The sequence below is a fragment of the Zootoca vivipara genome, chromosome 15 (genome assembly GCF_963506605.1).
Source record: "Zootoca vivipara chromosome 15, rZooViv1.1, whole genome shotgun sequence".
Lineage (NCBI taxonomy): Eukaryota > Metazoa > Chordata > Lepidosauria > Squamata > Lacertidae > Zootoca > Zootoca vivipara.
The window spans coordinates 14,957,877-14,982,342 of NC_083290.1; the positions used below are offsets into that span (position 1 = coordinate 14,957,877).

A 24,466-nucleotide genomic window follows, 5' to 3' on the forward strand; every position below is an offset into this window, starting at 1 on the left:
TGGACTGTGCGTGCCCTTAAAGGTAAAGGTTAAAGGTAAAGGGACCCCTGGCCATTAGGTCCAGTCATGGACGACTCTGGGGTTGCGGCGCTCATCTCGCTTTACTGGCCGAGGGAGCCAGCGTACAGCTTCCGGGTCATGTGGCGAACCAGAGCAGCGCATAGAAACACCGTTTATCTTCCCGCCAGAGCGGTACCTATCTATCTACTTGCACTTTGACGTGCTTTCGAACTGCTAGGTTGGTGGGAGCAGGGACTGAGCAAGGGAAGCTCACCCCGTCGCAGGGATTCGAACTGCAGACCTTCTGATCGGCAAGCCCTAGGCTCTTTGGTTTAACCCACAGCGCCACCCGCATCCCATTCTCTGCCTTTACCACAGCAAAAAGACTGATACTGATGAATTGGGGGGGGGGGAATGTGGCTCCCTTCTATGATTGGATTGAAGACTTATACAAACTCGGAACATATGAACAACTTGCATATAAACACAGAATTGCCATGGACAGATTCAATGATATTTCGAAATCCATGCTTACAAATCCTGCAATCGGTTAAGATCTGGTGAAGTACAATAACAACCTTGTAAAGTACTGTATACAGTTTGGGGTTTTCCCCCCTCCCCCCCTTTATTTTCCTTTCTACACGGGTGCTGTTTCTCTTTTTCCTTTTCTCTCTTTTATTTATGTCTCGTCATGTTTACTGCACATATAAATACGGTATGTACTTTTTGAACTTTCAATAAAGATGTTAATGATGATGATGATGATGATGATGTATATATTGTCCTTCATCATAAGATCTCAGGGCGGTTCACAGAATAAAACACAAGATAAAAACACAAGTAAATACTTAAAACAAAACAGCAAAACAATACCCTCCCCCAATTTCCCGCAGACACATTTAAAAGGCTGTTGAATATTCATCACCCGAAGGCCTGGTTGAAGAGGACCGTTTTTTTTTCACCAGGCACCTAATGATGCATAATGAAAGCACCAGGTGACCCTCCCTGGGGGGAGCATTTCACTCACAGACAGTGAACTACTACAGAGAAGACCCCGTTCTCATGTTGCCACCCTGCAGACATCTTGTGGAGGAGACACACATCGAAGGGCCTCAGATTATGAATGCAGAGTCTGGGTTGGTTTATATGGGGAGAACCTAACCTACCTCACAGGGCTGTTGAGGGGGGGGGAGAGAACCATGTATGCCTCATTGGGCTTCCTGGTGGGTTTCCTGGTGTATTGCGAGATTTGAACCCTGGTCTCTCCTGGGTCCCAGTCGGACACTCTAACCACTACAACACCACTGCCTTTCCTCCCAAAGAGCTCATAGTGGCATACCTGGTTCTCTCATAAGATCCTAAATTGAGCTACATAGCTGGATCAGGCCACTGGCCCATCTAAGCCAGCATCTCGTTCTCACAGTGGCCAACTAGATGCTGCTTTGGGCAAGCAGGACCTAAGCCTAAATTTCTCTCCCCACCTGGTTCCGAATTATTAATTGCATTTATATCCCACCTTTTCCTCCAAGGAGCTCACAGGAGTGTGCATGGTTCTCCGCCTCCTCAACAATCCTGCGAGGTAGGAGAGGATGAGAGGCAGTGACTGACCCAAGGCCACAGCCAGGGAAAGCTTCATGACAGAATGAGGGGTTTGAACCCTGGTCTCTCTCTCTCTCTCTCTCTCTCTCTCTCTCTCTCTCTCTCTCACACACACACACACACGTGCTAGCATGACACTCTAAACCCAGGCATGGCCAAAATTGGCCCTCCAGCTGTTTTGGGACTACAGTTCCCATCATCTCTGACCACTGGTCCTGTTAGCTAGGGATGATGGGAGTTGTAGTCCCAAAACAGCTGGGGGCCAAGTTTGGCCATAGCTGCTCTAACCACTACTCCGCACTGTCTCTCAATCTCAATTGGCCTTCTAGAAACCCCCTGAAAGCCCTGCTTCTCCCCCCCCCCCACCCGCAAAAAAAACCCTCTCTGGCTTTGTTTATTTTCAGCCTCCACAGCAAGAGAAAACACTTCCAATCTCATTTAAAAAGGCACCGAGGAAAATAATTAAAAAGTGCCCCATGCTCCGTCGCGGGCCTGCCTGCCTCTCTTGCGAAAAAGAAGCCTCCTGCCTCTTTAGCGTTTTACTATCTGCTCCCAGCAGGCAGAGAAAAATTTGCATTTTAATGCAGTCTCCGCAAGCAGCGCAAAGTACCTGCCGCCATCCACGAGGGCCGTCTGGGCGCTCTTCCCCGGCCCTCCCCATCTTAGGAGTCCACCAGGCTTGCTCCCCCCCCCTTTTTTTTCCTTTTTGGAGGTGATGTTTTCTTCTCCCCCACCACGATCATAATACCGGAGCTCATAAAACATTCAAAGCCTCCATCTAATAAAGAGAGAAAACAATATTTGCTGGCCAAATAAATTTGTCTGTCTCACTTGCCCTGTTACCGTAGATGGAGACGGAGAGACGGAGATCTAACACGCTGCTCGAGGGGGCTTGGGGGAAAGAGACCGGGAGGGGAGAACCTCCGAGTTAGCAAGCTTATTTTGTCTGGAATCCTCCGGAGAGGCCGAGTCTAACATCCTGCAGCCTGTTCGGCCTTATCTGTCAGTTGTATCCAAATCAAATACTCAGCTATCCCTCTGTGGGGAGAGGCAGCAGTTATCTGCAGGTGGAAATGCGTGGAAATCTGTCTTCCTGCTTGGCCGACATCGAAGGGCTCTGCGGGATGGTCCCTTTGGTGTGTGCAGAAAAACAGAAACTGCAATAATAGGTCCTGCTCCCTAAGGACTAGTGAAGTCGCCAACGTGGCGCCCGTGAGCACCAGTGTGCCCACCAGAATTGCCTGCGGCATCAGTGAGGCAGTGTAGTGCAGTGGTTAGAGCAGGCACCCCCAAACTGTGGCCCTCCAGATGTTTTGGACTACAATTCCCATCATCCCTGACCACTGGTCCTCTTAGCTAGGGATCATGGGAGTTGTAGGCCAAAACGTCTGGAGGGCCGCAGTTTGGGGATGCCTGGGTTAGAGTCGCTGCTTTGTTTCGGGGGGGGGGGACCGGGAGGTACTCACAGGTAAGCAATACAGTCATACCTCGGTTTAAGTACGCTTCGGTTTGAGTACTTTCAGTTTAAGTACTCCGCGGACCCGCCTGGAACGGATTAATCCACTTTCCATTACTTTCAATGGGAAAGTTCGCTTCAGGTTAAGTACGCTTCAGGTTAAGTACGGACTTTCGGAACCAATTGTGTACTTAAACCGAGGTACCACTGTATTGGCATCTCCCCCCCCCCCACCATCTTAAAAGTGTAACAACTTCATAGTGAGTACCAGCACCTTATTTACTAGAATGTTGGACCAGGACCTAGGAGAGACCAGAGTTCAAATCCCCAGATGGCCATGAAGCCATGGCAGTTTCAACCTGGGGCTCCCAGTGCTCAAACTCATCTCCTTCGCTGCCACTGCCCTATTTCCCACCTGCAAACTGAGCCCCTGCTGCCAGGGTGCCATCTAGGCTACAATGCCATGCTTCCCTGGCATCTCGTCAGCTGGTCTCCCAGCAGCCAGTCCCTTGCCCACCAACCCCTAGGAAAGCTTACCTGCAGAGTTCTTTGTGACATCAAAGCCTGAATCGCCTTTTTCGTTTGCTGTCTTGGATCTGGACCTCTGCCCAGTTTTTTTAAAAAAAATATTTTTATTGAAGAAAAAGAATTTTTAAACAATACAAATTACCAATAAAATAGCCAATTACAACTCCCCCCCTTTCCCCCCAATCCCACCCTATCCCACCCTCTAAGGACTTCCCTCAGCTCCCCTCTCTGATTTGTTTGCACATATTGTTTTCTGCATGTTATAAAATTGTACATATCATTACCTTATCTATCATATGTTCTACTAATAAATTGCGGGTGTTTATTCAAAACCTGCCGAAGGAGTCCAAATCCTTTTGTCGTCTTTTTAAATAGTTTGTAAAAAAGTTCCCATTCTTCTTTGAAGTCACGGTTATCCTTCTCACGTAGTTTGTATGTATTGCCAACTCCACATAACTCATCAGTTTTTCTTGCCATTGTTCTTTTGTTGGGATTTTCTCATTCTTCCATCTTTGTGCTAACAAGACTCTTGCCACTGTTGTAGCATACATAAATAAGTTCTTTATTTTCCTAGCAGGTCTTGTCCTAGAATCCCTAACAAAAATGCTTCTGTGTTTTGTTTTGTTTTTACAAATGTCATTTTAAACATCTTTTTCAATTCATTATATATCATCTCCCAGAATTTTTTGACTTCTCTACATTCCCACCACATATGATATAAAGTACCTTCTTTTTCTTTACATTCCCAGTATGTTTGACCCAGTTTTATACATTTTTGCCATTTTTACTGGTGTAATATACCATCTGTGGACCTCTGCCCAGTTTTAATTACACACCTTCTTCTGTTTCCGATTTGCTCCTCTTGAGCTTCATCTCTGTCTTTTCAAGAGGCTATCTGCTTCTGGTCCCTTGGGACACGACAGCTGGTCTGGAGTGTGACTTTTGCTAAGGATTGGCTCTAAATGGAACCAGGTGCTACGGTATTGGCAAGGGAGAGCAGGCAGCAGTGCAGTACAGGGAGGCTGTTTTCAGCTGTAATCCTGAAGATGATGTGACATGCAGTTACAAATGATCTCTCATTATTATTAGTAGCAGCAGCAGCAGTATATTTGTTTATATCCCACCTTTTTTCTAGATGGGGACTCAAGGTGGCTGTCAGAAGCCAGAGACAGGTGAAGGTCAGCAGCAGCAGGAGCTGCAATACTATTATTATTATTATTATTATTATTATTATTATTATTATTATTATTATTATACCCTGCCCATCTGGCTGGGTTTTCCTAGCCACTCTGGGCGGCTCCCAACAGAATATTAATATTAATAATAAAAAAGCGATAAAACATCAAACATTAAAAACTCCCTAAACAGGGCTGCCTTCAGATGTCTTCTAAAAGTCAGGTGGTTGTTTATTTCCTTGACATCTGATGGGAGGGCGTTCCAAAGGGCGGGCGCCACCACTGAGAAGGCCCCAAAACAGTAATCACAGCAACTCTTACCAGTCAGTTGCAGGGACTGAAAGTCACCACCTTCCCAAGGCTGCCTAAGTCCCCTCCTCTCCAGGGTTTTCCCAAGCAGTCATAGGCTTTGTCTGCATACAACCAGTCTCTGCTCTGCTCTTTTCATTTCTCTGCAACTCCTGGAAGACCAGTGGGGAGGGGAGCTGGTCACAGCAGGAGGGGGAGACTCCCTGGATTCTTCTGCAACCTGCCTCATCTCTCTTCTGGCTTCCCTCCTCTCCTGCTTCCAGGTCTGAATTGCTCTGTCACTGTCTCTTCCTGAAAACTTAGAAAAACATATGAAAGATTCAAAGGTAATTAAACTCAAATATAATTAAAGCAACGAATTTTTAAAAATCAGTCCATATACAAATGATAAAAACAGCACAGCACAGCACAGCACTATTAAACCCCTTTCCTTAAAAACCAGTCAGTTCCACCTGCTGGCCGAAGGACAAGGACGGAGCTAGCCTGGTTTCTCAAGAGAGGGAGTTCCAATGTCTGGAAGCAGACACCAAGAAGGCTCCCTGATTTACAGTGTAGTTGTTAAGAGTGTCAGGATAGGACCTGGGTTCAAATCCCCCACTCAGACATGAAGTTCGCAAGGTGACCTTGGGCCGGTCACTGCCTCTCAGCATGACCTACCTTACAGGGCTGTTGTGAGGATGGAATGGGGAGACGGAGAATAATGTATACCACCTCGAGTGCCTTGGAGGAAATTTGAGGTGTAAATGTACTGGTAAAGAAAAGAAAGCGGTGCAAAAGTCTTCCTAGCTTCAAGATGCTCACTGGTGATCATCCACCTTCACCAAACCAGATTTAAAAATAAGAAGATGGGTCGTTTCGGTGTCCCTTTTCCAATGCTACCATACTATATTGTTCCGGTTCAAGCAGGAGATTGGGCATGAGATGGTCTTCACTACCTGCTCCAAAATGACTCAGCTTCTGGGAAGCATTCTTTCATAATAAGCATGCAAGTTTCAAAGCAGCAACTGGTGTTTCTCAAGAAGTGGGGGGGGGCATGGTTTCTTTATTTTGGGTTTTCTCTCTCTCTCAGCTTGCTGGGTCTCTTTGCTGCCTTCCCTCACTGTTTTCAGAAGTCATTCAGTGCTTCAGATTTTCACCCCAGGAAAGCTCTTGGGCGCCAAAGCGCCACCAACTTTCTAATCTTTTGATCCGCTGAACAGATTGACAACCCTTAAGCCCCTCTCGTTTGGAACTTGGTGTCCCAGCTGTTGCTGGAGGCTGTCCCATCTCCTAGGCAGCGTCCCTGGGAGACTAGGGGAATCTCTCCGCAGCAGGCAGCTGCCAACAGGGGAACTGGCCAAGGAGCAAACAGCACATCACGATGGTGTCCTTTTCTGTTGTTATGTTCGAAGCAGGGCCGGCCCTGGCACCATTTTCAGGTGAGATCCCCAATCGGTGCTGATGTCAGCCTTGCTTCTCTGCCACAGGTAAAGGCGGCAGGACTTGTAGGGTTACCACATTAGGGACTTTCACTGCCTGCCTAACGGCTTGGTCGGCCCTGCATTTGAATATCATAGAGTCGGAGAAGGTTGCCTTATGAGGAAAGATTGCAGAGTCTGGGAGGTTTTTTTTAGAATTATAGCATTAGAAGGGACCCCAAGCACCATTTAGTCCAACCCCTGCAATTTAATTTAGAGCAGGGGTCAGCAAACTTTTTCAGCAGGGGGCCGGTCCACTGTCTCTCAAACCTTGTGGGGGGCCAGACTATATTTTTGGGGAAAAGGACACATTCTGCTCATATAAAAACACGCTGATTCCTGGATCATCTGAGAGCTGGATTTAGAAGGCAATTGGGCTGGATCTGGCCCCCGGGCCTTAGTTTGCCTATCCATGGTTTAGAGAAAAGGCAAAGCAGAGGAGACACGAATGAAGTTTATAAAATCATGCATGGCATGGACACAATGGGTAGAGGAAAGTGTTTCTTCAAGCACTAGAACTCACAGACATCCCATGAATGTTGGAGGGAAACTACCATACCCGCATTAGGTCAGGAGCATGTTGTAGGTTGGGGTTGCTATGTCTTCAAACTGAAAGGGACCACGTTTTAAAAATAAATAAATAAATAAATAAATAAATAAATAAATAAATAAATAAATCTGGAACTGACTCCACTGGAAATGAATTCTGGGTGATCTGACCCTCAGCTGAAACTTGTTCAAAACTTAGAGAGGCTAAACACAGATTTTTGTTGTTGCTATGACAAACCAAATTTGCCCCTTTCCGTGCTCGTGAAGAAAGAAACATGCGACCATGCAAAGAGGCCTTTTCCAGCTGAGAAACATAGAATTGCAGAGTTGACCCTCAAGGGTCATCCAGTCCCACCCCCTCCAATGCAGAAATCACAGCTTAAAAATAAATAAATCTCTAACTAATGGCCATCCAAGTTCCCAACCACTGTTTTTGTTTTTTTGGTGTGTGTGTTTTTTTTAAAAAAAAATTATTAAAGGTTTCTTGTTATTGTCCATGCTAAAGATCGCCGTGATGTGCTCCTTACCAGAGCTATGATGAGTGCCGACGACTGCTGGACAGATCACCGACTAATACGCTCCATGATGGCTATCAAGATTATACCTCAACGCAGGCTTCAAGGAAGGAAACCAAGGCGCAAAATGAACACTCAAGCCCTTCAAGATCCCATTAAGTGAGATTGCTTCCAAACGACTCTTAAGGACCATCTGCTTTCAACCTTGGTGGACTGATCATGTTGTGCAGATGCCTGATGATCGTCTTCCAAATCAACTACTCTATTCCGAACTTAAAAATGGAAAGGGTAATGCTGGTGGTCAACAAAAGAGGTTTCAAGACTGTCTCAAGGCAAATCTTTAAAAAGGTAGTATAAACACTGGCGAACACTGGCCTGCGAGTGCTCCAGTTGGAGGACAGCCTTTACCAAAGGTGTCATGGGCTTTGAAGACACTCAAATTCAGGACGCAAGGGATAAATGTGCTAAGAGGAAGGCACGCTTGGCAAATCCACACCGTGATCAGCTCCCGCCTGGAAACCAATGTCCCCACTGTGGAAGGACGTGTGGATCCAGAATTGGCCTCCACAGTCACTTACGGACTCATTGGTAAAACCATGTTTATGGAAGACAATCTTACTCGGCTACGAGTGATCGCCAAAGAAGAAGCGTGTGGGGTTATGTGTCAGCGTTACTTTTATGGGTTCTCTTACTATTCTCTCGTTGTGTTTCCTTGGTGGTGAGAGAGGTTGGGGGTGGCCTAGGGTGTGGTTGGTTGTCTTTGGTTGGCTGTAGCGAGATTTGTTTTTGCACCTCCACAGGCACATACTTCCACATGTGGTGGGAATGTCCCAAAATCCAACCTCTGTTTAAAAACTTCCAACAACAGAGTCTACCACCTTCCGAGACATTCCTTCCAATGCCAAACAGCTCTTGTAGTCAGAAAGTTCTTCTTAGAGTCATAATCTCCTTGTCACTCAACTCCATTGGTTTGAATCCTACCCTCTGGAGCAGCAGGAAACTTTATAAAGGAAGCTTCCCTTCCCTTCCCTTGTGTAAGGGCCACATGTCAGTGGTGGGTGGGGCCAGAGTCAAGAGGGGTGGAGCAATGAATAATTCCCCCCTTCCTTTAGTAGAACACATGTCTAGCCTCTCCCTCCTCCATCCAGGCAGGGGGTGGTGTGGGGAATCAAGAAGGGTGAGGGGCGTGGCCTGGGAAGGGGCGTGGCCTGGGGAGAACTTCATAGGCCACTGAGGTTTCACCTCACCCAGGTTATACATGTTTACTCAAAAGGAAGCTTCATTGTGTTCAGTGGGTCTTACTCCCAGGCAAGGGAGTTTAGGATTGCAGCCCCACATCCCTAAATCCTTTCATCAGACTGATCATCTGAATTAAAATAGGAAAGGAATAATGGGTGTAAACAGGGGGAGGGGGAGGCAGCTGCCCCCATCAGGTAAATAAATAAAAATACTTAACTAAAAGTAGAAATTGTAGGCAGATTTTGGCGTATTTTTCTGAGCACTTGGAGTCAAAAGGAAGTAATCCAAAACAACTGTTGTTGATGCATTTCATTCTGAATCTGCTAGACAGAGCCAGAGGTTGATCTGCTAGACAGAGCCAGAGGGGGTGTCCTGCCCCCCTTAACAAAATCTTGGCTACCTGCCCTCCCCAACATAAATCCTGGGTACACCCATGGGAGGAATTTAACACAGTGTCTGTTTGTGGTTTGCTTTCAGCTCTCCAAAAAAGAATTGACAGTTCCAAACAAAATATTGTCCCAAGGTTTGCCCCCCCCCCGCATTCAGGAGCTGCCAGATGTTTTGTGGAAAGGGTGCTTGGTGATGCTGCCGATATCGTCAGCATTGGACATAGAATCATAGAATCGACGAGTTGGAAGTGACCCCAAGGGTTAGCTAGCCCAACCCCCTGCAATGCAGGAATCTCAGCTAAAGCATCCATGACAGATGGCCATCCAACCTCTGTTTAAAAGGGATCTGTTCCACTGCCAAACAGCTCTTACTGTCAGAAAGTTTTTTCAAATGTTTAGTTGGAATCTCCTTTCTTGCAACTTGAAGCCATTGGTTCAAGTCCTACCCTCTGGAGCAGGAGAAAACAAGCTTGACCCATGTGACAGCCCTTGAGATATTTGAAGATGGCTATCCTATCTCCTCTTTTCCAGGCTAAACATACCAAACTCCTTCAACCGTTCCTCATAAGGCTTCGTTTCCAGACCCTTGATCATCTTGGCTGCCCTCCTCTGCACACATTCCAGCATGTTCATCATCCTTCTTGAACTGTGGTGCCCAGAATTGGACACAGTATTCCAGCTGTGGTCTGACTAAGGCAGAATAGAGTGGTACTATTACTTCCCTTGATCTGGACACCATACTTCTGTCAGGCCAGCGGCTCTTTCAATTATCCGGCAGCGAATGTGGCATGTTTTCGCAGCAGGCATGGAATCTGAAGCCATTCTGGTGTCGATCTGAGCCAGATTGCCCCCACCAGGCCCCACAACCGGCCGTGCCTTGGGAAGACGAATGTAATTACTGCAATCGTTCTCCGGGAGGGAACGGGGGGGGGGGAGACTTTTAAGTGATGCGCACGGCCGTCTCGAAACATGAGGCCTATTTCAAAACAGAGTTCTAAAATAAAGATATATTCCACACATTAGAAATCAGGCACCCAGGGGAAATCTCCAGGCAGTGCTGTGGAAACACCAGTCGTTTCCAGAAGTTACAGGAAGCAGAAGCTGTGAGATTGCGGGAAACCTCATGGGATCTGGTCACTTTTCCACATTAAACCTGTCCAAGAGGATTTTTTTTGGGGGGGGGGGGTTTGCATTCCTTTTGCAAGCAGCCAAGTCTCCAGATGGCTCTCAGATCTGGGAACTGCCCAAATTCCAGGGTGCACTGCTTCGCTTGCACGCCTGTGGGAAATCCAATCTATTTGTTTATCTATCCTTGCATAAGAAGAGGCTGCTGGATCAGACCAATGGCCCATCTAGTCCAACATCCTGTTCTCACAGAGGACAACCAGATACCCCTCCTTGGAAACCTGCAAACAGGACCAAAGTGCCACAGCAGTCTCCTCTCTTGTGGATTCTAGATACTCAGAAGTTGCTGCCTCCAACCATGGAGGCAGACAGGCACGCTGAGTGTCAGGAGTATGGGCAGGAGTCAGGCTCTGGGGCCTGTAGTGCTTTGCAGGACTGGGGCCTGCCTCAGCTTGTGCTGGAGAGGCAAGGAGTGGCCACTCAAGTGAGGCCTCAGCTTGTGCTGGAGAGGCAAGGAGCTGGGAGGGATAAAAGCCCAGCATTTCCCTTCAGCTCTTGGCCACAGCAACGCTATCCCTGCCTGGTTGCCTCTGGCCTCTTGCTCCTTGGACCTCTGCCTTGCCGACGCACCTTCACCTTGACGACGCCTTGCCCCTTTGACTCCCAGACCCTCGCCTCTGCCTTGCTCCTTGACCCTGCGACTGCCTGCTGCTGGACCCTCAGCCCTGCACCTGCTCCTGCTTCTACACCACCATCTTGCCTCTGGTCCTGACGTCCTCAGCCAGGGCTTCAACCGCCCGCCGACCGGACCGTGACACTGAGTTGCTCCCAAGATTGTGGGAGACCAATGCGTGTGTGTTATGTCACACGTGCGCCACCGCCCAAAATCCAGCCAGGCCGACTTGGCCCACCACCTCCCCACTGCGAGCCGCCTTACCTTTGCTGCATCCCTGGTGGAGGAGGCACCAGTGCAAATATGCTTTCTGCTGATGCGTCCTTTTGAGGATTGCAGTAGGATTTTGGCAGGCCCAGGGCCCACCTTGGAAATATTGGGTGTAGCCCCCACAGTCCCCCCCCCCCCCATAGATGGCACCAGTGGAAGCAAAGCATAACCATAGTAATCACTGATAGCTCGCTGCTCCATCAATTTGTCCAATCCTCTTTGAAAGCCATCCAAGTTGGTGGCCATCTCTTGCCTCCTGTGGAAGGGAGTTCCACAGTTTAACTACAGGTGAAACTCGGGAAATTAGAATATCGTCGAAAAGTGCATTTATTTCAGTAACGCAACTTAAAAGGTGAAACCAATATAGATGCATGATATGCAAAGCAAGATATGCCAAGCCTTGATTTGTGGTGATTGTAATTAATTGTCGTTAGGCGGGTCAATTATAAGTGGAATGTAATTAATGAAATATAATAGCGAAGTTTATTTTTGTATCATTGTAACTATTTGTTTTATTACTGTGGAATTTTCAAAAGAAAGCATTTGTAAAAATTAAAAGAAAAATAATAAGTTGCATTACTGAAATAAATGCACTTTTCGACGATATTCTAATTTTCTGAGTATGCTGCATGAAGGAGGGCGTTCTTTTATGTCCTGAATCTTCCAACACTCGGCTTAATTGGATGTCCATGCATCCAAAGTTTGCAGTTCTGGGGACTGCCCAGATTCCAGGTGCTAGCATTTATGTGGGGAATCCAAATTATCTACTCATTATTATTCATTTATCTATCCTCGCAAGCATGGCATAAAAACATTTGTAACCTTGCAATTTTTGAAGAAAACTACCCGCAGCCTACATTTCCTGCAGGGTAAAGAACAGCGACAGTCTCCTGATGTGCTACGGTTGGGCTTTATCTTCTATACCTCCGAATCACACAGATAAGAACATCTGCCAGAAACTGCCAGGACAATTGAGGCTTGCCTGATGTTCTCCTGATCTTCTGCCAGGGTCCAGCTCCTATTCTTGAATTTGTACCTGCTTTTGCTTCTCATTGATTTATTCTTTCCTTATATATGCTGCTAACGCGTCTGCTCTCCTGTTTTGTCACCGGGGGGGGGCATAGGATCCAACTCCTAGGGGTTGAGGGGTCTTTGCACCCCCCCCAATAAAATATTGAGGGGGCCACACACACACACCCCAAAGTAGATGGGCATCCCCATTCAAATGGTGTGTGCACCATGTCATGTGATCGATTAGGTGGAGCAGTATTATATTCAAGTTGGCACCCGGGGAGGTGTATTATGTCGACTTTAAAATTTCTGTTTATTCTCTATACAACTGAAAATCCCATACTTATCCCACCTTTTTCTCCAAGGAGCTCAATGTGGGGTACGTGGTTCTACCCCTCCTCAAATTAACCACATCCTTGTGAGGTAGGCAAGGCTGAGAGGCAGTGACTGTCCCCCAAGGTCAACTAGGGGTTTATTCGAACCTTGGTCCACTTCCAGCTGCTAGTCCAGGCATCCCCAAACTTCGGCCCTCCAGATGTTTTGGACTATAATTCCAATCTTCCCTGACCACTGGTCCTGTTAGGTAGGGATCATGGGAGTTGTAGGCCAAAACATCTGGAGGGCCGCAGTTTGGGGATGCCTGTGCTAGTCTGACACTCTCGCAACTGGCTCTCAATAAATTGGACTTTGGGCAATGCGAGGCCTGTCTTCCTTTCCCTGGAGAACTGCTGCAATTCAACTGTTGGCTGAATAATATTCGGTGGCGGCGGCAGACCAACAATGGGGATTTCAGAACACTTTGCTGTTCCTCACACTTTCTGGAGAAAAACTACAGCCTAGACCACATTCAGTGAACAGGAAGAAATGTGATAGGCGAGCTCCATTATCTCATTCCACACAGTGGGATTTACAGAGCTCAAACTGTTTAATACAATCACCGAGACCATCCAGAGAAGGCTGCTAGTTCCCCCCTGTGCTTCAAAACTGCCTGGCCGACTTCAGCGCCGCTGGTCTCATGCTGTGGAACAGAGTTAACGGCTGGCATCCCTGCTGCTAACCTGCAGGCATCTCTAGAAAGGCAATTCGGTCTGGCGGTTGGAGTGCTGGACTAAGGCCTCCGAGACACCAGGGTTCGAATCCCCACTCAGCCATGAAGCTCACTCGATGACTCTGGGCCGGTTGCTGCCTCTCCGCCTAACCTACCTCACAGGGTTGTTGTGGGGATTAACTGACGGAGTGGAAGAACAATGCACAGCTCCTTGAGCTCCTGGGAGAAATAAATGCAATAACCTGGGAAATAAATGCAATAACCCAAGCAGTAGTTCAGTATTTCATAACGTGCAAACTTAGGTTGGAGCTTCATCTTAAGAGAGCCAGCAGTTAGAGCGTCGGACTAGGGCCTGCCTGGGATACAATGGCTTGAATGAACCTCACTGGGTGACCTTGGGCCAGTCCTTGCCTCTATGCCTAACATACCTCACAGGGTTGTTGGATGAAATGGGGAGAACCATGTATGCCACCTTGAGCTCCATGGAGGAAGGGTGGGATGTGTAAATGGACTAAATCAAGAAAATAGGGGGTTTTTTTGTTAACAGGACAATTCAGTGATTTGTTGCTGCGGTTTTGTTTTTTAAATCAATGTATTATATTTGATTGTATTGGCATATGTTGCTATACACCACATTGGAAATGTTGTAAGAGCAGCTGGTTTATAAATATCTATATTAATAAATAGCAACAGTACAAGGGTGGGCGACTTCATGCCTAGTGGCCAAATGTGGCCCTCTAGAATGGCTGCCAGGACTCTTTCAGACCACTTCCTACTCCCTCTCCGAGTAGTTTTGCCTGGCTGGAAACCTTCCTTGAACTCCGAGGCTTATTTTACCTCTCCTGGATGAAGGATAGAGAAATGTCTGTGTGAACACTTCTGAGTGGCTGGAATGTAGCTGGTAATAACCTAGAAGGCCCTATGTGGCTTAGGCCCAGGCTATCCGAAAGACCATATTCTCCCCTACAAATCCCAGAATATTAGAAGCACCAACTAGCCTCAGCTGGCCAAGTCTCCCCCACCCAATCCCAGGGCATCGCCTGGCACTTCCACAGTTGTGGAAGAGCTGCTTTCGGCACATTTGGCTCTTTTTACTAGCTGAATTTTAATATATTTATTTTACATTGCTTTAATTGAGAGGATGGGTGGGGGCTGGGGGAGATATCCAAGGCCATGAGACTCCCCTTCCCTCCCCCTTCAGTGGTACTGTCCAGGACAAGTGACATCACAGAGTTCTACTCCATGGACTGCCACCATTGGCTATAGTCCACCATTGGGCTTCATTTCCCAGTTTTTCTTTCAAGCATGTGACGGCAACGAAGTCCCAATGGGGAGGCGGGGGTGTCATGCGTTTTTTTTTGTTCTGAGATTCCAGCCCCACCCCTTGCAACCTGGGTCCACCTGGGAACCATACCTTGTGATTCTCCTGCATGAGTAGACTGGTTCTGATCCAAAGGAAAGGGGACCTTTTGGAATGACTCACATGGAAGGGCAGTTACCCAAGACCCACCCCGAACAAGATACCCACCCCCCTAGTGCCTAAACCCCCTCTGAGTCTCGGAGGGCCAATCGGCCTTGTGATGTGCGCTGCCACAGACTCTCAGATTTCATCGAAAGACGCCACCCCTATCAGCAACACGTTGAGTTCCAAGTCCTTTTTGGAGTCTCATCCAAATGAATGTTTTCACCTGTGGGGAACAACATCCCCGCCTCCCCACCCCCAACGCAAACCAAGCAAAAGAAGAAGCAGATCAACCCAAGGAGAAATAAAGAGAGACCCATGAAAGGGGGGGGGATTGAGAATCCTGCATCCAAGAGTAGCTTGGCATTTTTAACCAAAATGTGAAATCCAGCCCTCCTCCCACACTGACCCACTGGACCAAAGGAAGCTGCCCTAGAACATTGGTCCATGTAGCTCAGTATTGTCTACACTAACTGGCAGCTGCTTCCCAGGGTATCAGGTGGGGGAGACTCCCAGCCCTACCTGAAGATGCTGTTGGGGATTAAAATGGGACTTTCTGCGTGCAGAGATGCCCTGCCGTTGAGCTACGGCCCTTGCCCCAAACAGCACAGCCATGGCTATCCCTATGCCCTGTTTAATCCTAGCCTGCCTCCCCCTTGTAAAAGCCCTCCTTCCTTGGGGCATGCAGAGGAGCTCCCTTCCCAGAAGCTCAGCCAGCGAAAGAGGAATGGAAGAGAGTTTACAGGAAAGGGAGAGCTTGTCCCCCACCCCTCCTCTCTGGAAGGTGTGTTGCATTGCCTCACTAGGGACTAGAAGCACTGCTGAGCAGAAGGGAAGGAAGGCTGCAACCACCATTATTGCTGCTGGCTGGGTTGCAAGGCCCACCCAGTCGACCCACGTGTAAATACTGGGAGGCTGTCCCAGACTGGGAACCAGACAGTCTCTTCCCGGGACTTATTCCACTGATATTTGGTGCAAAGATGTGCATGCCCGCGTGGCTCCTGGCTTCCAACTTTGTTCCACAACGCACCCCCCGCCTCCCCTCACTGGGAAAACCAGATTACATATCAGGTAAACAAGCCCAGTCTTGGGAGAATTGGGACCACGGCAATGCAGGAATCAGATTACGGCTTGGGCAGGCAGCCCCTCTCCACACGGGTCCCAGCCGATCAGTCAGAATCCCCGAATATTATCTTTTTTATTTTTATTTTTTATATATATAAAAAAACAGTCAACATTTATTGTGCAAAAAAAGAAAGAAAGAAAGAAATGAAGAAGAAGAAAAGCCGAGGGGAGGATTGCCTTTCAGAGACGGGCAGCAGCAAAGGCAGCAGTGGTCGTTTGGGGGAGGCCAGGAGCAAGCTTCCCCTCTCCCCCGACAAACCGAAATCAGGTGCAAGGACTTATCTCCTCTGCGGGGCAATTCCATATGGCAGCTCCTGAGCTCTCCACTCCTCTCGGCCTGCTTGGCGGCGCCACCCACCCCACCCCCCTTTAAATACTTGGCTATGGGTAGAAGCACCAAGTAGCCGCAGCTGGCCAAGTCTCCCTCACCCAATCCCAGGGCATCGCTTTCCGCACATCCGACTCCCCCTCTTGAGCAAAAGGATCCACCCCCCTCCTAGGGGGTCGCCCTCCTTCTCTCTGAACATAGCGGGGCCAGCGACGGGCTGGTCCACTTAAGAGGAGGGCCGCGAGGGAGCCCAGCAGACGCCGGAGGGCGATGCGGCTGATCATTCTGATTCTCCAAAGGGAGCCCCCCCTCCGCCTCCGGTAAGCGTGGGGCCCAATCCTGCTATGCAATCTCCTTGATCCTGTGGATGTAGCTGTGCAGTTCCTCGGGTCCCTGGAGACCCATGTCCTGGCAGACCCACTCCAAGTCCTCCTCGTCGGCGATGGGGATGGAGTTGTATGCCAGCTCCTCGGAGGGCATGGTGGCGAAGGTGGTGAACTTGACCCGCTTCCGCTTGGAGGTGGGCGAGTTGAGCGGGTCCTCACTCTGGTCCCTGGTGGAGCCCCCCGAGGAGCCGTCCCCCCGCCCGTGCACTTGGCTCTGCACGCTGGTCTGCGAGGAGCCGCTGCTGTGGTGGTCGGCGTGGCAGCAGGTCTGGACGTTCTCCAGAGGGTTGCCCAAGCTCTCCGGCTGCGGCGAGAGGTCGTTCTGGGCCCGCAAGGGCTGCCCGTTGCCCAAGAAAACCCAGTGGTGAGAGTGGTCCATGTTGGTCTGCCCTTCCGGCGGGATCCGCTTGTGGCGGTACTTGAGGACGAAGACGATGCAGTTGATGAGGAAGACGAGGATGGCGAGGCAGAAGACGCCCAGTAGGGCGTACATGCCGATCTCGAGGTCCGTCAGGCCCCGCGTCACCTGCACATAACCTGTGGGGATGGTCGGGAAGTCCTCGGTTGGGAGGGCGGCGCTGGGCGGCCGGCTCTCCGGGCTGGGCGGCAAGTGCCAGTCGCCTTCCACCCGGGGCGTGGTGCCAGGGCTCCCCTTGTCCCGCCCGGGCCTGCTAGGCGTTTGGACAGGCTCATAGTCGTAGGTGGGCTCCTCCTCGGAGCTGAAATGCACTCGGACGCTAGCCAGGGCAGTGGCTAGCACGCTCTTCCTCTTGGTCTTCTGACAGCTCTCGCAGATCATGAGCTCGGCCCTGACCAGTTCGCCAGCCCCCTCGCCTTCGGCCATCACCAGCGGAAAGGCTCTCTCAGGCATCACCGACACCACCGCCCGGTCCTGGCTGGTCACCACCAGCGTGTAGTCCTTGGGGTCGTACAAGGAGAGCGGGGCGGTCGTGCCGTCACTGAACGACACCCAGAGGCTCAGCAAGGCCTCCTGCGGAAGAAGGAGAAATGAAAGGTGGGAAACAGTGTGTAACCCCCCCCCCCATCCCTTTCACATCAGGGGCAGGAAACCTCGAGACCATGGGCTGAATGTGGACCCCATGGGTTTCTCTGTCTGGCCCTTCAAACTCTCTCCAGGACCCCAAACTCTTGGCCAGGCCACATGCCCCCTTCTGAAGCCACACCCCCTTCTGAGGCCACGCCCTTTCGCTGGCCCAGATCCCCATTCTCTTACATAAAATGAGCCTACGGGAAGAGGGCAACGGTCTACCCAATCCAGCATCTCACAGTTGCCAACCTGATGTCTGCAGGAACCCTCCAAGGAAGACCGGGTCACAAGAGCCCTCTCCCCCCCCCCCTCCTGTGGCATTCAGAAGCATTGCTGCCTCCAACTGGGGAGGCAGAGCGCAGCTGTCATGGCTGGCAGCCATCAATAGCCCTCCATAAATTTGTCCAATCCTCTTTTAAACCCATCAGGGTTGGCGGCCTTCACTGGCTCCTGTGGGAGTGAGTTCCGCCGTTCTGCGTTTATCTTTCGTTTATCTGTCCTGAATCTGCCAGCGTTCAGCTTTGTTGGACGCCCACAAGTTCTAGTGTTATGAGAGAGGGAAACTTCCCACTATCTCCTTTCTCCGTGCCATGCCTAACTGTATAAAGTTCCGTCATGCTCCTTCTTACTTGCCTTTTCTCTATACGAGTAAACCCCAAATGTGGCAATCTTTCCTCATAAGGGAGCCACTCCATCAGGAAGAACTTCCTGATAGTAAGAGCTGCCTGACAGTGGAATGGGCTCCCTTGAGGGGTGGACTCTCCTTCCATGGAGCCTGGATGAAACATCTGTCATGAATGCTTTAGTTGAGAGTCCTGCATAGGCCTCCCGGAAAAGCAATTATACAACCTGCTCTTGCTAGGCAAAGACCTGAAAACAACCAGGGCGGTCGCCAGATTCTGTGCCCAAATATGCAGACACAGACTTTCTTCCCAGCCTGTCTGATTTTTTCCTCAATGGCACCCCGAGTGAGCTAGGCTCAGCTTTCTGCAGCCACTATTTTAAGGGTTAAACTCTTAGCACTGTTATATAATTAATAATTTTCTTTTCAATCTTGTTCAAAGCAACTTTTATACGTTATGCTCCCGGAAACTGTTTTTCAAAGGGATCCGTTTTATTTTTATTTTATTCTTATTTTATTTTACTTCTAAGAACTGGTCCTCGACCGTAATAATAAATAAATGAATGAATGAGTCCTGCATAGCAAGGGGTTGGACTAGATGACCCTTGGGGGTCCCTCCCAACTCTACGATTTTATGATTCTATTATTCCATCCCCTGAATCATTTTAGGTGCCCTTTGCTGGACAGTTTATGTAAACAGAAGAGCCAGACATGAATTGTTGCCCTCTGTGCAGTTCTTGCCCTTTCCTTTTTTCGAATATGTACCGAATCATTAGTGGTCCTAATAAGATCAACAGAAGATGCAACGGGGATTAAGGTTCCGTCTACGAGTTCCAAAATCTGTTTGTACATTGATGATGTAATGCTTTCCTAAACTCATCCCTTAAAATCTGCACCAGAAATTCCTTGAAATAACAGGGAAGTTTGGCGACGTCGCTTGGCTATAAAAATGAGCTCATCCAAACCTGAAATAAGTGTGTCGCAATCAATTAAAGCAAATTTGATGAAAGGGAGAGCAATTAATTGGGCAGTTATGCCGATAACATATATAGGAACCCGGGTTGTCTTCAATCACATATTTTAAATTAAATGAAAGTTATGAAGGTTGAAGCAGCAAAGGAGTTTTTAAAATGGACTCAGGTTGGACTCACATGGTTATGTAATGTTGCGGCATTAGAAATTCCTAGGCTACTTTATCCATTTGAAAACATAATGACCAAGAGTGACAAAAGGGTATGATTGAACCAGCAAAAACTACTTACAAACTTTTTGTGGCACAAAAAAAAGAGCTAGCGTCCCCATGGCAACCTTAGAGAAAAGCTACAACAAAGGAGGAATAAAATGTCTCAATATAGTAGACTAATATAAAGCTACATATCCAAAAGGAATAGCCCAATGGCTGAATGTCTCAAAAGTAATTCCATGGTATAAGTCAGGCGTCGGCAACGTTTTCCGGCCATGGGACGGATCATTCCCACGGATGATCGTCCATGGGCTGGACATGGGCCAGACATGCGCAGAAGCAATTTCCGGCGCCGCGCTGCCCATGTCCGGAGGGCCGGAAATCGCTTCTGGGCATGCGTCTGGGCATGCGCAGGTGCGGTTTCTGGCATCTGCGCATGTGCCATTTCCGGCACCACTCGCCGAGTCCTTGCGCTGTGCTGCACCGGTTTAGCACAGCGCGGGGGGGAGGGCTTGCCGAGCGGGCGGCTCGGTGACCGGGCGGCTTGTGGGCCGGAGGTTGCCGACCTCTGGTATAAGTGAAAGCAGAGCTCACAGTTATTCCATGGTTACTATAGAAAGAGGGGAAAGGACTCTTCTTCAGTGGAGGTTTCGAAGCAGATGTTGGGTGGACCATCTGTCATGGATGCTTTAGCTGAGATTCATGCATTGCAGGGGGTTGGAATGGATGACCCCTGGGTGTGCCTTCAAACTCTACGGTTCTAGGATCCTGTGACAACGGATTTTTATTCAAATACAAAATCCGTGTACAGATGCAGTCTGAGACACTTGGAATAACTTAAATACAATATCAACACCTGAATATATCCTTGCTCACATCTTTTCTTTTCTTTTAAACAAAGAGATGTTCTGGTGAAAGCTTTTCTAATCTGTCAGGCTTATGCAGGCAACTGAGCCCACACCTTTCCTCAGTGCTTAATTGACATCTGTTTAAAATCTTTCAAAAACATGTTTTTATGTATTGTTGTTGCAAACCGCTTTGAATTTTTTTAAAAAATGAAATAGCACTCTATAAATAATTTTTTTTATAAAATAAATAAATAAGTAAGGTAGGGGGCCAAACGGCTAACAGGGCAAATCACAATGTAATTGCAGATCAAGGAATTGTAAATAATGGCAATTTCAAAACGATGGTAGGAAGGCCTCAAATGGACCTAGTCCTGCGATGCTTTCAATGAAGACAATGGATAAGTTATGTAGAAGAAAATATAACGGATGAACAAGATGGTGTGAATTTTGAGGTAAAATATCAAGTCCTGAGGTAATAATTTATAAGAAGGGAAACTTGAGCAGTTGTTCTATTCAAAACTGCTTTTTTTGCCTTAATACTTTGAAATCGCATCTGCGTACACACTTTAAAGGGAAATAATAGGGGTTCCAATTTCTCATCCGGCAGGACCTCTTTGTGTTAACGTTACAGAAAAACATTACAAGCTGCTCTCTCAATGGTCTATGACTCCACAAAGCTTGAGTAGAATTTATCCTGTCTGCAATGGGAAGTTTTGGGCACATTTGTTAGATCCGTCCAATGACTGAAACCTTTTGGGTTATGTATGTTGCTAAACCTCATTTTCATATCTGTAATAATTGCAATAATTTGGGTATGTGCACTTCCGACACAACTTTACTAATATATTCAGAAAACAATTATCTGAGTGTTTATTGTTGGGTTATATTTAATTTTATGTACCGGTAATTGTTGCGTGCCTTATGCTCTAATGTAAGCAAAGATATATCTCCATGCAGGCATGCTAAACAGTTTGAAGATGAAAATGAATACAATGAATAAAAACATATATATATATATATATATATATATATATATATATATATATATATAAGCGCAAGACAGTAAAGATTGTATCGTCACGGACATCGTATGAGTTGCCATTGGATGCTCTGATAATTGTCTCGGAAGGGATTTTTAGACCCTCAAGGAAAAGATAAAAACTTAATATGGAATTTGATAGCAGCTGATCAGACATTCGTTTCGTGACAAATGGGGGGGGGGAGGGAAATAGGTCACCACCCACAGGGCAGGAACGATTAGCAAAAATATTGGGCGGCAGCAACGACATGTAAACTTATGGAAATGATTAGAGTGAGAGAAGGCAAGCAAGAGGCAGTGAGGTGTAGTGGTTAGAGCATGGGTAGGCATCCGGGGGCCGGATCCAGCCCAATTGCCTTCTAAATCCAGCCCGTGGATGGTCTGGGAATCAGCGTGTTTTTACATGAGTAGAATGTGTCCTTTTATTTAAAATGCACCTCTGGGTTATTTGTGGGGCCTGCCTGGTGTTTTTACATGAGTAGAATGTCGGCTTTTAGTTAAAATGCATCTCTGGGTTATTTGTGGGGCATAGGAATTCGTTCATCATTTTTTTCAAAATATAGTCCAGCCCCCCACAAAGTCTGAGGGACAGTGGGCATTCCCCCTGCTGAAAAAGTTTGCTGACCCCTGGGTTAGAGTGTCGGGCTAGGACCACCCCACCCCACCCGTCAGCCATGAAGTTCACCGGGTGACCTGGGGCCTGTCACTCCTGCTCCGCCAAACCTACCTCACAGGGTTGTTGCGAGGATAAAACGGGGAGGGGGGGGGAAGTGTGGGCGGGCCCTAGAGTTCCTTGGAGAAAAAGTGGGTTCTAAATGAAAGAATGAGACAATTGAATAATTAAATCTACCCCCTCCGCCACCCCCAATCCATGAGGGCTGCTTGGAGAAAAAGTGGGTTCTAAATGAAAGAATGAGACAATTGAATAATTAAATCTACCCCCTCCGCCACCCCCAATCCATGAGGGCTGCTCCAGAAGAAGTACCTGCTTGGAGAAGTTCAGAGTCTGCTGGGCTGTCGTCTTGGCCACGATGGTGTGGCTGTTCCCAGGGCTGGGATGGAGGGAGAGGGAGAGGTTTGAGATGACCTGGGCCTTCAGTTCGGTGATGCTGACCTTCTCGTCAGCCACCGTCACCAGGGTCTCCCCAAGGACCGCCTCCATGAGCGGAGAGACCACCTACGGGAAGAGAAGCGGGCCGTAAGAAACTTCTCCTCTGGTTGGGATTAGGAGGAACGCCCAGTCTCATTCCTCATCACCACCAGCGCTGGAAATTCGCCAGCTGCATTTTGCACTTGGCTATTGGCCAACATGTGGCCAAGTGAAGATGCCCGGGTGCCAGGATGGCACCTGACATCTCCACCACCTGGAGGTGCATGCCTGAGGATGCATGGAACTGGACTGTTTTCACAAACAACAACAACAAAAATTTATTACTTATACCCCACCCATCTGGCTGGGCCTCCCCAGCCGCTCTGGGCGGCTTCCAACAGATATTAAAAACACAATAAAACATCAAACATTAAAAAAACTTCCCTGAACACACTAGCAACACATCCTGCAGAATTGTATCAGGTATATTTTATCTGCACAATCAGAACGAATTTCAGGAGTCTTGCCGCCAAATGGCAACCAGGCCTTCTGCTTTGGTGGCTGTAACCCTGGTAACATCTAGCTTATATATCTGAGTTTCTAACACTGCACATTGCCCTTGTGGATTGCTGTAGTGCGCTTTCTGCGGGGCTGCCCTTGACCGGCGCCTAGAAACGAAACTCAAAAAGGAAGTTGGATGAGCACTATGTGTAAGCAAACAAACAAACAAATATGGTTATTTATTAAAGGGAGGAATGCCCTGGAATGGAAAAGAGTCACCCCGCCCCCATGCCCCAAGTTAGGAGATCCTTTTACAAGGAAAAAAGCCAGAGGATAGCTCAATCGGTAGAGCGCGAGACTCTTAATCTCAGGGTTGTGGGTTCAAGTCCCACACTGGGCAAAAGATGATCCTCGTGGACCCTTCCCATTCTGTGATTCTTGTTGGAGAAATAGCCTGCTGAGGTCTCTAGCTAAGGATTTCTTCTCTCCCTCCGTCCCAGGCCTGCGATGCTAATGAGCCAAGTCAGAGAACAGCATGCACTCGCCCTGCAAACACACACACACACACACACACACACACACACACACACACACAATATTCTCCGAAGTACATTTCACAGGGGGAAGACACTCCGACCTTGAACTGCTCGAATCTTTGAAGGCAGCATCTGGGAGCCTGGGAATTTCTGCTTAGGAAGGCAATACAGTGCCTAGGCTTGGAACTAATTGTAGTTAAGAGATGCTTGGCACAGGCTCAAGAGGAGCTGGTTCAGGGAGAAAATGCAAGAGAGGGAGAGAGATAGAGGAAGGAAGGAAGGAAGGAAGGAAGGAAGGAAGGAAGGAAGGAAGGAAGGAAGGAAGGAAGGAAGGAAGGAAGGAAGGAAGGAAGGAAGGAGGAAGGGGTGTAGGGGTGTGCAGCCGAGGAGGAAGGGGAATGTAGAGGCAGGAAAATGCAGATGAGCCCCCCCCCCTTCCCTCACACACACCAAGGAAAGCAGATCTCTTTTCTTAGCCCTGGGAGGTGTGAAGCGAGAATGAAAAGAGGGCCTCTGTTGAGGGAGTTGGGTATACTTAGCCTGGAGGAGACTGAGAGGTGAGATAACAGCCGCCTTAAAAAATCTTACGGGCTGTCACATGGAAGACGAGCGAGCTTGCTTTTTGCTGCTTCAGAGTAGAGGACTCGAAATGATGACTTTCAATGGCAAGAAAGAGGATTCTGATGAAACTTTAAGAAGAACTTATGGATGGCCAGAGCCATTCGGCCATGGAATAGATTCCTGTGGAAGGTGGTGGACTCTCCTTTACATGAGGTTGGATGACCTTTGGGGGTCAGCTTCAACTCTACAATTCTATGAGCATGTGGGAAAGGGGCCTCCGATATGATGAGTATCTAGTGCCAGGGGAGGGGAGGGGAGCTGCAAATCTAAAGGTGCTCAGATTGTTGGGAAAAATGATGTTTACAGCTGCACCTCCTTTGCCCCCCCTAACAGA

At 48.3% G+C, this 24,466-nt stretch overlaps 1 protein-coding gene across 1 annotated transcript in view; it reads right to left on the minus strand.

Annotated features, from left to right (window-relative positions):
* Window positions 1-16,091: 16,091 nt before the first annotated feature.
* Window positions 16,092-24,466, minus strand: part of TMEM132E (transmembrane protein 132E) — a 125,134-nt gene continuing 116,759 nt past the window's right edge. Inside the window, exons 8-9 of the mRNA XM_035139990.2 lie at window positions 22,370-22,561; window positions 16,092-17,635 (exon numbers count right to left, since the gene is read on the minus strand). Coding sequence (XP_034995881.1) covers window positions 16,601-17,635; window positions 22,370-22,561 — 1,227 coding nt within the window. The 3' untranslated portion in view covers window positions 16,092-16,600. The remainder of the gene's footprint in view (window positions 17,636-22,369; window positions 22,562-24,466) is intronic.